Here is a 12216-nt window from a genome sequence, read left to right on the forward strand (position 1 = left end):
CTTTCATAACATCACTAAAGCCCTTGACAGTAAGGAAGTTACCGTTGGAGTGTTTTTGGATTTGTCTAAGGCATTTGATACAGTTAACTAGGATATTTTACTAAAGAAACTCTCTATTTATGGTTTAAGTGGGGCAAATCTATTATGGTTTAAAAATTATCTATCAGCAAGAAGACAATCTATATCTTGGAATAACACCTTGTCTGATTATAGGATGAACTCTTGTGGTGTACCACAAGGGTCAATTTTGGGACCTTTACTTTTTCTAATTTATATAAATGATCTATACTTACTCTCAAGTGAAATGTTTTTCATCTTGTTTGCAGATGACTCTAATATTTTTATATCTGGTGATGACGTTCAAACATTGATCTCAGACATGAACACAGAGCTAAGTAAAGTTGACACTTGGTTCAAAGCAAACAAACTCTCTCTCAACAGAGAAAAAAGCTCATACATGATGTTCATACCCAGAAACCAACAAACCAAAAGTACTTTCCCCAGTGTATGTATCTCTGATAATGCTTTACAAAGGGTCACAGTCACCAAATTCTTTGGAATTCTAATAGATGAAAAACTCACCTGGAAAAATCACATTACTTTTATTTCTGACAAAAGAACAAAAATATTGGAGTCATCAGAAGAGTACAGCATCTGCTATCTACAAAAATCCTTATTAATTTGTATTATACAATGATCTATCCCTACATCTCATACTGCAATATTGTTTGGGCCAGCACCTTCAAAAGCAACCTTAAATGTATTTTTACTTTGCAAAAACATTTCATCAAAATGATCACATTCTCTAACAGATTCAGTAGTTCCACTCCGTTATTCCAGTCTCTACAAATCCTACCAATATATGATATAAACCAGTTTCAAATCTGCTTATTTGTTTTCCAATCGGTTCACAACTTACTCCCTGATTGTTTTCAAAATGTATTTAGGTTCAGTTTTCAAACCCATCATTACAATACAAGGTCAGCCAGTAACCTCCATCCTGCCTTTTTTAGGACAACTTTTTCCCAATTTTCCATCCGATTTCAGGGACCTCATTGTACGAACAACTTACTGACTCATATTAGAAACTGCAGCAACTTAAATTCATTCAAGAAACTAACTAAATGTTTTTTGTTGGACCAATTAAGCACAACAAACTCTAAGAAATTATTCTGACATTATAGTATATCTAACTTCTATTTAGTGTTTTCTTCTGCCAGAATATTGTTCTTTATATTTTGTTTTAACATGTTTTGAATTGTACTGTATTAATTTATACTATTTGATGTTCATTTGAATGTTTCATTTATCACTTAGGAGGACCACTCGGGTTTCTTTGGCTTCTCCTGCACATCTACTCATTATCTGACTTAAAAATGTATTGTATTTCTTGTTTTTATTTTTTATTCTGTATTAATTCCTTTTCTCTAGTTTTCTTTGTTCAATATGTGCAATAAAGAATATAATAAAATATAATAGAGGCAAAATCTGATGAATCGGATTCGACTATGAAAATCCTTAGTCGAGGACACCTCTAGTCTGTAGCGATTGACTCTGCAGAAAGTTGGCGACCTTTGCATACTATGGGCCTCAGCATCCGCTGACCCCGTTCCGTCATTTTAAGTGGCCTACCACTTGTTGGCTGAGTTGCTGTCACTCCAAATTGCTTCCACTTTGTTATAATACCACTGACAGTTGACTGTAGAATATTTAGGAGCCAGGAAATTTCACCACTGGACTTGTTGCACAGGTGGCATCCTATCACAGTACCACCCTGGAATTCACTGAGCTCCTGAGAGCGAGCCATTCTTTCACACATGTTTGTAGAAACAGTCTGCATGCCTAGGTGCTTGATTTTATACACCTGTGGATATGGAGGTGATTGAAACACCTGATTTCAATTATTTGGAGGGGTGAGTGAATACTTTTGGCAATATAGTGTATGTTGGAATCTGGTTGCTGAAAACATGTGAAAACTGAGATCTACATGTGACTGGATTTCGGATTGAGCCTATTAGAAAGTTTTTCACCTCTTTCATGGCTTGGTTTAATGTGGGCAGGGCCAATATGTGGACTCATGACATCATGAGCCCACATTAAGGAATGACCCCGCCCTCTAACACTAGAATATAAAATCACAGAGCAGTTCATCTCAGTCTAGTCTGTAGTTATCTGATGTCACTGCCTTTATTGAAAGTTAACAGTCAGTTAAATGCTGTTTTTTGTTCATTGTGAGGTAAATTTACCAAATCTATCCGCCACAGTGGACTATGGATCATTAAAGCATCAGAACAGAGATTTGAGACAGAAAACGGACTTTGTCTCTTCTTCTAAGGTCAAAAAAATGGTCAAGCGATGTGAGTGCTTTCCTCAATTCAGATTGTAGTGTTTTTTTTTTTTGAGAGGATCAGATATCTCCTGAGTGGGCGTGGCTTATGCTCATGCAACAAACACGCCCACACCATCCTGGAGCAGATTTTACTACCTCATTTTTCATGATTTTGAAGCTTAATTTAGTAAACTTAGAAATGTTTTAGTTGGCTGAAATTTGACCTGGAGGTTCATAACACAGTGACCTGTCATACAACAAATCTAAATACAGATGTTTTTTCACTTCACAGGGTGTTTAATGGTTGATTCATGACAGTATCTAAATAGATGCATCCTGTGGCACATGAATCCAGGTAAACTCACCTGCCACTGTTGGAGGGAAACCAGTGTTTGAATTGTTCATCTTTCCTGGACAGTAACGGAGCATGCGAGGGCAAGCGCAGCATCTCCTCCACCATGAGCTTGATGCTCCACTGACACCTGATCATACTGCTGCTGAATGAGGCATCAGCACTAACAATATTCAATAATGGTATTCAAAATGAACAACCAGACTGCTGGTCAAAGGATCAAGGGCTGTAGTTTTGCTCAGAGAACAGCTGACTCTCTGGCAAAGACAAAAAGCCTGGATATATGGAGACAAAGTCAGCTCACAGACGGAGCAGAGACTCAGGGTGTCAGTGAGGGGAGGGGCTGAATCATCTCTACATTTGGTGCTGACAAGGGAAATCTATTAAATTCACTGTATTAGATATTTCTATTTCATTTAAGAGCCTTTTTACTTTTTATGTATATCATTTTGTTTTTCAATGTTATTTCATATTCATGACTATTTTTAAGATTTATTTCAGGGCTTGTTACTTTTATTTGGAGAGGACAGGACTGTGGATGGTGTAGGGAACCATGAAGAGAAAGTCGGGCACACTGGGACTATGAATCACTGACAGTAACAGGCTTACTGACCACAAAGTAATCTATTTCAAATGCTGAGTCTAATGGCGAAATTTTATTTTATTCTTCTTATTTTAAGGGGCTTTATTGTTAAATAGTGTGTCTTCCCCACAAACATGTAGTTTATTTTTATGTAATTTTCCATGTCCATGGTGACAATGATCAGTTTGGTGCACCACTTGGTGCATGTTGATTTGACTTACAGGTGATTGTTTAAATTATTTATTTGTAGGTTAAAAGTAACCAAATATAAGTCATGTATTGCAATTCAGCTAAATTACTGCTATGATTTTTGTTATATATCACCCAAATTAATTCTGGGATTGTGTGACACTCTGACAACAGGTGATTAAGGAGAGTACCAGCACTTATGTTTTTCCACGCAAAGCCTGGCCACTCATCAACAGAGTTGATGAAAAAAGCGTTTGCTTCCCTTTTCTTAGAACAATTTTGAACAGAAACTTCCACTTTTACCTGAATTTTTGTTAAACTTATGTGGAGACAGAGTTTAAGTTCTGGATGAGTTTGTTTTGTTGTTGAAACTGTTTTTGGCTCCTCTTGGATGGGTCACCCTCAGAAATAAGACATCTGATCTCAATTTCAGCAAATCTGTTGAACTGAAAACTTCATTTGAAAAAACCCATGTAAGGTAAATTCAATTTAGCAGATCATAAAAGCAAACTGCAGAATCAACAAATGATCTGACACTTTGATAAACATTGACACCTGGAACCAAAAGAACAAAAAAGCATGACACATAAAGTGACAACAATTTCTGACCTCAGAGTCTCCAGTTTGCAGTTTGGACTCTGCAGGTAATCACACAGAAACTCCACTCCTGAATCCTGGAGCGTGTTCTCACTCAGGTCCAGCTCTCTCAGATGTGAGGGGACAGACTTAAGAGCTGAGGCCAGAGAAGAACAGCTGATCTCTGACAAACTGCAACTCCACAATCTGAAAACAATCACATCAATGAAGATGGCACTGAGTTATATAGTTGACTGTTTGATGTCAGTAAATGCACATTCGTGAAATAATAAACTGTGAATGCCAACATTTGTAACTTGGGTGGTAAAATAATTTATATATCTTTTATCTACTGGATATTTTGTAGTTCTACTGTTTTGGTGAACTCAAATGTACATGTTCTATGTTGTTTTCTTATGTTTCTAACATCGTTTTGTCACTGAATGGAGAATTAGGTTGTACGTGTAGTTACTGATTATGATCACTAGGTGGCAGCATTTAGTCGCAAAAACCTCACCTGCCAAGCGCATCTTGGGATCAGTTCGAAAAGTTCAAAAAATGATCTCCTAAGTCCTTTCCTATTCACTTTTCCTTTACCCCCATGAAAAATGTCACAGGGTCAAGGAAAGGTGGGAGTAAGAGGACAGGAAAGGAGAACTGTGGTGATTAAGGAATTCAACTGCACTTTCCCTAGGCGGATATTATGAACATGACCTATGTTTTTTTGTGTAAAAACTACAATTTAATGTTGCTGGACCACAAAATTCGCACCCACCAATCGGTCCATTCTCTGTGTTGTTATGTGCTGTGAATGAAACGCTAAAACGTCAAAGATAGGAGCTCATTAAGATTTTTATACCCTAAAGTCTCTTCAGGAAGAGGAACTGTGACTGTGAACGTCTAGAACAGCAGGAACTTCTCTCTTAGTCTGAACTCTCTAAGTCAATATGACTAGATGAATAATATTCAAGTCCATTTATTTCACAACGATATTAAAAAGTTTTGCATTATTCCCTACCTCGCCATTTTTTTTTAATTCTCTCATCTCTGTTAATTTTAGTCTTCTCTGGTTCCATCTTTCTTTCAGCTCATTATTTAAAAAGCTCTTCATCTTCCCTGCATAATTATGATATAATATTCACAATATGGCAACATGCCGAGGTTATAGCTTGAATTGGTTGTAATTTACAAACGTTTATCACATTTACTTTAGTATTATAAAATACTAAAACAAATACAGTTTAAGACACTGACAGGCCGGTTTACTATTTGAATAAAATGGAAATGAGAAGAAATCAAATCATTATCATAAGTGGACTGATATAGTTTTCAGGTCTGTAATATTCCTTTGTTTATCACATGTATTATACGTTTGACATTGAACTTTATTGTTAAATCGGAGGGAGTAAAGTTACAGTTAAGTTATTCACTTGTTCTGATGAGCGGTCAGGAGGTGTGGCACTTTAAATAAAGTTTACACAAAGAACTGTGGGTCATCTTTTCATCTCTCCTTTGGTAAAGGATGGTCCAGTGTTTCCTAGGCTAAAAGAGATAATAAAGGAAATAATGAAACTTCTTTCCTTGTCAGTTGAAGAATTCGAACGGCCTTTATCATGGCCGACACTAAAATGTTTCCGGGTCGTATCACTCGGTTAGGAACCTTCCTAAGCAACATGGACTATTCAGACAGACCCATGGTCCTTTCTCTTCATGTTTACACCACACACGACAACCTAGAGTTTTACTGCAATGGCTGCGTTGATTCCTGTGCTTAAAAGAAGTTAAAAACAGTGAGTAAACATACACACCTTTTTGGATATCACTGTAACAAAATGCTTTCTGTCAATATTGTAACAAGATGGTGTGTTTTAGGCTCGACTGAAGTTGATGTTTTTGGATTGTCTGCGCCATCCACGAGTACTGTGGTTGCATTTGCAAGGTGATGTTAGCTAGCTTTAACAGCATGTGGCTTTGTAATATGTAAATGAGTATATGTGTTACAATTATTTTATTTTATTTCAAAGGTAAAGACTGAATAAGAGGCTGTAATCTCCAGGGAGTCTCATACTAAGCTCTATGAACCGTGTTGAAATGTAAGTGCACTTTGTACATGTTAAGTGCACATTTTCAAACATTCTGTGAATGATTCAATGTTGAATGTATAGTTAACAGATTTTATTCTCTGTTTATATTGACAGCCTGAGCCCACTTCCGTATTTTCTTGGGTTTATTTTATTTTATTTTATTTCTCAAGAAAATAGAAGCTAGTGTGAGTAAAGCTAAACCCAGGCTTACTGACACTATAAAGCACTTAAGGAGTGAATGAAGAGAATTCACATTGTTATACACTCTGAAGAGACTGACTTTGAGTTGTCAAAATGAAATCCCGGCTACAAGAACCCCATAGATATTGTGTCCTGTGTGGCAATCTAATGACACGGGTTACACATTTAAGGATAGAATACTATTCATTGACCAAGTATCTATGTTCTTTAGTCTCCGTCAGTCACCATACAGTAAGCATTCAACACACATTATCCACTCATCAACTGAGATGACAGAAGAAGCTTTAAAACATTTCTTCCCTTTTATTGGAACACTTCACCACAGAAGAGCATTAGGGCCATTGATAAATCAAGTTTTGTTGCGATGCAATTTTTTTTTCTAACCAGAAAAAAGTCAGAATTCTGACTTTAATCTCAGAATCCTGAATTGTATTTCACAAGTCAGATTCTATTCTCACAAGTAAAAAAAAGTCAGTCTTAATTTTTTTTTCAGTAGCCCCAATCCTCTTCCATACTTTACAGTCTTATTTTTTAAAAGAATCTCACTGATCCTGAATTTATTGGAACTCTACTCAGATAAACAATTTTTTTTTTCAAATGATCATTAATTTTCATTCCTTCACTTTTTGAGATTGTTTACTTGTTAGAAAAGGTATTTTACTCTAATTGGATGGAGCCGATTTGGAAAATAGACTTCTTATCTCAATGAGGCTAATCCGTCTAATAGTGTATTCAGAAAATATATATTTTCATTAAATCACCTTTAGCACCAAATAGAAGCGTACTGCTGAATTAAAAAAAGAAAAAGAAAAAAAACGATACTTGATCCAAAACACACTGACAATTGCAACAAAAGAAAGAAGGGATGACACATTTCAGCGTCAAGAATTTCTGACCTAAGAATCTCCAGTTTGCAGGTTGGACCCTGCAGGTAATCACACAAAAACTTCACTCCTGAATCCTGGAGCTTGTAGTTCTCACTCAGGTCCAGCTCTCTCAGATGTGAGGGGTGAGTCTTCAGAGCTGAGGCCAGAGAAGAACAGCTGATCTCTGACAAACTGCATTCACTCAATCTGAAAACAATCACATCAATGAAGATGGGGCTGAGTCATATAGTTGACTGTTTGATGTCAGTAAATGCACACTGATGAAATAATAAACTGTGAATGCCAACATTTAAGGCTAGAGTACAATTCATTGACCAAGTGTCTATGTTCTTTAGTCTCTGTTAGTCACCATACAGTAAGCCTTCCAAACACATTATCCACTAAAAATTTTTTTTAAAACATTTGCTTTCTTTTTCCTGGAACACTTTACAACAGAAGAGGATTAGGGCCGTTGAAAAAAACTGTTTTGAGACGCAAATGTTTTGTTTCTAATGAGGAAAAAATTAGAATTGAGACTTTATTCCCACAATTCTGATTTTTTTTCTCAGAAACCTGACCTTAATCTCAGAATTCTGACTTAATTCTCATAAGTAAAAAACAAATGTCGCGTCTCTTATGTTTTTGTCTTCAGTCGCCTTAATCCTCTTTTGTAATTTACAGTCTTGTTTTGAAAAAAAGTTCTCACTCACCCTGAATTTTTTGGAACTAGGGATGGGAACAATTAATCAATGATCGATTAATTGGTCGTTAAGAATTTGGTCGATCACGGGGAATTTAATCGATCTGATGTTGGCATTTAATAAAGAGACTAAACATGTCTTACTCTGCACTGCATAATAATATCTACTGTCATGACATTGTGAGTGGGTGTTAACAAAAGCAATGAGACATCTTACTCATCAGGGGGCGATTTAACTTAAGGAGAGAGGGAGAGGGCAAACAGAAGAAGTACTTGAGCAGCACAATACATTATCTCAATTTGCTGAAACGCAAAATGAAGGAAAACAATAAAATAATTGGAACTATACTTAGATACACAGATTTTTTTAGAAGATCATTAATTTTCATCCCTTCACAGTTTGAGATTGTTTAGTTGTTAAGAAAAGGTATTTTACTCTAATTGGATAGACCCCCTTTGGAAAATAAACCTCTTATCTCAAAGAGCTAATCAGTCTAATAATGTATTCAGAAAATATATATTTTCATTAAATCACTGAACAGAAAAAAGAAGGGATGGCACAATGAAGCAATAGCAATTTCTGACCTCAGAGTCTCCAGTTTGCAGTTTGGACTCTGCAGGTAATCACAGAGAAACTTCACTCCTGAATCCTGGAGCTCGTAGTTCTCACTCAGGTCCAGCTCTCTCAGATGTGAGGGGACAGTCCTCAGAGCTGAGGTCAGAGAAGAATAGCTGATCTTTGACAAACTGCATTTTCTCAATCTGAAAACAATCACATCAATGAAGATGGGGCTGAGTCATATAGTTGACTGTTTGATGTCAGTAAATGCACACTGATGAAATAATAAACTGTGAATGCCAACATTTAAAAGTGCAGGGTGTAAAACTGAACATCAACATCTAGAAGTAGGTTCTAGATTCCATTTCTCTGCTGGAAACTGTGGCAACCAGTTGGATTTAATGTGTATCTGTAATGTGAATACAATACAATACAATAACTTTATTTATCCTTTTTTTCCTTTTTTTCTCTATGTTACCATGGAAACATGTAAAAATCCAAGATGGCAGCATCCATGGAGGGGACCCGCCCTATGTATGAATTAAAGGTTTATTCTGAGTCGTGGTTTTTTTTTTTTTTTTTTTTTTTTTTTCAAAATAGCTATTTTTTAATTTAGATGACTAAACACTTATTTGGATAGACCATCTTTGAAATGTTTTGCTTTATTTTAATAAGTTTGTTCAGCTAAATGCTACTAGGCTAAATATTACACACTGCACCTTTAAGGACAGAAAACTATTCACTGACCAAATGTCTATGTTCTTTAGTCTCTGTTAGTCACCATACAGTAAACCTTCCACACATATTATCCACTCATCAACTGAGTTGACAAAAAAATCTTCTAAACATTTGCTTTATTTTTCCTGGAACACTTTACAGCAGAAGAGGATTAGGGCCGTTGAAAAAAGTTTCTTTTTTCATGAGAAAAAAATTAGAATTGAGATTTTATTCCCAGAATTCTGATTTTTTTCTCAGAAACCTGACCTTAATCTTAGAGTTCTGACTTTAATCTCACAAGTAAAAAAACAAATTTCGCACCTCTAATTTTTTTCTTCAGTGACTCTAACCCTCTGTCGTTCTTTACAGTCTTGTTTTGAAAAAAAAAAAAAATCTCACTGATCCTGAATTTATTGGGACTCTACTCAGATATACAGATTTTTTAGAAGATCATTAATTTTCATTCCCTCACTGTTCGAGATTGTTTAGTTGTAAAAAAAAAAAATGTATTTTACTCTAATTGGATGGACCCCCTTTGGAAAATAGACTTCTTATCTCAATAAGGCTAATCCGCCTAATGATGTATTCAGAAAATATAAATTTTCATTAAATCACCTTTAGCACCAAATAGAAGGATACTGCTGAATTAAAAAAGAAAAAGAAAAAAAAACGATACTTGATTCAAAACACACTGACAATTGCAACAAAAGAAAGAAGGGATGGCACATTTCAGCGTCAAGAATTTCTGACCTCAGAATCTCCAGTTTGCAGTTTGGACTCTGCAGGTAATCACACAGAAACTTCACTCCTGAATCCTGGAGCTTGTTGTAGCTCAGGTCCAGCTCTCTCAAATGTGAGGGGTGAGTCTTCAGAGCTGAGGTCAGAGAAGAACAGCTGATCTCTGACAAACTGCATTTTCTCAATCTGAAAACAATCACATCAATGAAGATTAGGCTGAGTCATATAGTTGACTGTTTGATGTCAGTAAATGCACACTGATGAAATAATAAACTATGAATGCCAACATTTGTGTCAAAATAATTTATATATATTTTATCCACTGTGTATTTTATATTTCTACTGTTTTGGTGAACTCAAATGTACATGTTCTATGTTGTTTTCTTATGTTTCTGTCATTGTTTTGTCACTGAATGAAGAATTAGATTCTAAGTGGAAATCCACATGTAGTTACTGATTATTGTCACTAGGTGGCAGCATTGAGTCCCAAAAACGTCACTCCACCAAGTGCATCATGGTCCTTTCTCATCATGTTTACACAAGACATGACAACCTAGAGCAGGGTTCCCCAATTAGCTTTTCCTGGGGGGCCAAAATTTTTTAAACGACAGAAAGCCAGACACGATTTCTTTTAAGTTCACACACCCACAGCCACACACACACATTTTTTTGCATTTTTTTTTTACAATTTCAAGACCCACTGATCCTAAATTTGCAAGACTGGAGTATTGAATATTTCATTCAGAATGACTGTTTATGGCTGTTTATGGAAACCTGTTGTCCACAATATCTGATCAGACCCTGAGATTATTTGACCCGACCTAGGATCAGTGCAGAGTCCAGAAAGAGCTATAAATCCTCATCTACTGAGTGAAAACTTGACTCTTAAGTACATGTCTGAGCCACAACAGACATTCTTCTGCATGTCCGTTATCTCTGAGTCCCCCTGACATCCCTGTGCGCGTCATAAAGTAGCTCATCTCAGTGTGTAATTATGTCTGTGAATGCTGCACTTAGACCAAAAAAGGTGATCTGTCATGTCATAGGACAGCCTATGTCCAGGTTAGGAATACCTTTTCAGTTCTAAACGATTTGTTTTATCATTATGGGAGAAATTTTTACCTTTTTTTATGAGACCTAGGGCTGTATTTTTGTAGACCAGGCGCAGGCGCGGCGCACCTGCCCTGCGCAGCGCCCATGCCGTGCCAACGGGGTGTGTCCACGGCATTTTGCAATTCTCGTGCACGGCGTGGTCCGGCGTGGCGCAGCGCACCGATGCCTCCGTCCCTCCCACTGGCGCATGTGGCAAAGAGGGAGGAGAGAAGGCATGAGTGGGTTTAACACAGCCGAGAGTAATCTTGACCAATCAAATGAACGCCTCTCCTCGCCTTTAAATGCGCTGCGAGCAAGGTGCAGTGCCAATTTCACCTCGCCACCACCATGGAGGAAGACAGCAGCAGCAGCTCCAGGCGGCCAAACTTCTCCCAGGAGGAAACTGATGTGCTGGTCCGGGAGGTCCAAGCGCGCACTGCGCGCCTGTCAGCCAAATTACCACTACACTTGGCGCGCTTCGCCTGCGCCGAGAATAGACCAGGGCTTTCAGCACACCTTCCACGCAGTGTTTTGGCATGAAATTGTCACTGCGCCAGGCTGAATCTGTCAACACCTCCCCCTGGTGCGCCGCCACACCCATCTCGGCGCAGCCTGGTCTACCAAATTGCCAAATTGGCTGCGCACGGTGGTGCGCTGGACGAAATTACCACTGCGCGGGGTGTGCCACACTCTGCCACCCTGCGCCACCTTGTGCTGCGCCACAAAATTAGAGCCCCTGAAGTCAAATACGCGTAGGATTTAAAAACTATGTCCTGGTTAAACGTTAATCATAAAGACCATAATTGCTTGTCTTGTTGACATAATATTAAATTGTATGTAAATAAATGTAGTTGATATTAGTTTGGCATTACAGATTCTTTATAATCAGGGATTAAATCAGGCTGACATTGAACTGAATCACCAAAGACAGATATATGTCTGTGTTTGCGGGAAGGGCTGGACTCAATGAGAGTCCGTGCAGCTGCGGATGGTGGTTCAATTCTTTATCTTCAACAAAATAATCAATATTATATTAGATAATAAATCCTTCTCCTTCAGTCTTAAAAAATCATGCAGTCTGTATCAGCCTCTTTTTGGGCAGCATGATTTCAGAGTTGAGGTGATTGATGAAGTTGCGCTGCTGCCGCTCTGCCGTGCGTCTTTTTACAATGCTCCTCCCTGCTCTAAAGAGAGTTCAAAGTACCATATTTAACTCATTTATTGCATCGC

General features: G+C 37.4%; 1 protein-coding gene across 1 annotated transcript in view; it reads right to left on the reverse strand.

Annotated features, from left to right (window-relative positions):
• Positions 1-12216, reverse strand: part of LOC121527007 (protein NLRC3-like) — a 53272-nt gene that overhangs the window by 19894 nt on the left and 21162 nt on the right. Inside the window, 2 exon segments of the mRNA XM_041813640.1 lie at positions 4063-4236; positions 9907-10080. Coding sequence (XP_041669574.1) covers positions 4063-4236; positions 9907-10080 — 348 coding nt within the window.

This window comes from Cheilinus undulatus, linkage group 19 (assembly GCF_018320785.1).
Source record: "Cheilinus undulatus linkage group 19, ASM1832078v1, whole genome shotgun sequence".
NCBI lineage: Eukaryota > Metazoa > Chordata > Actinopteri > Labriformes > Labridae > Cheilinus > Cheilinus undulatus.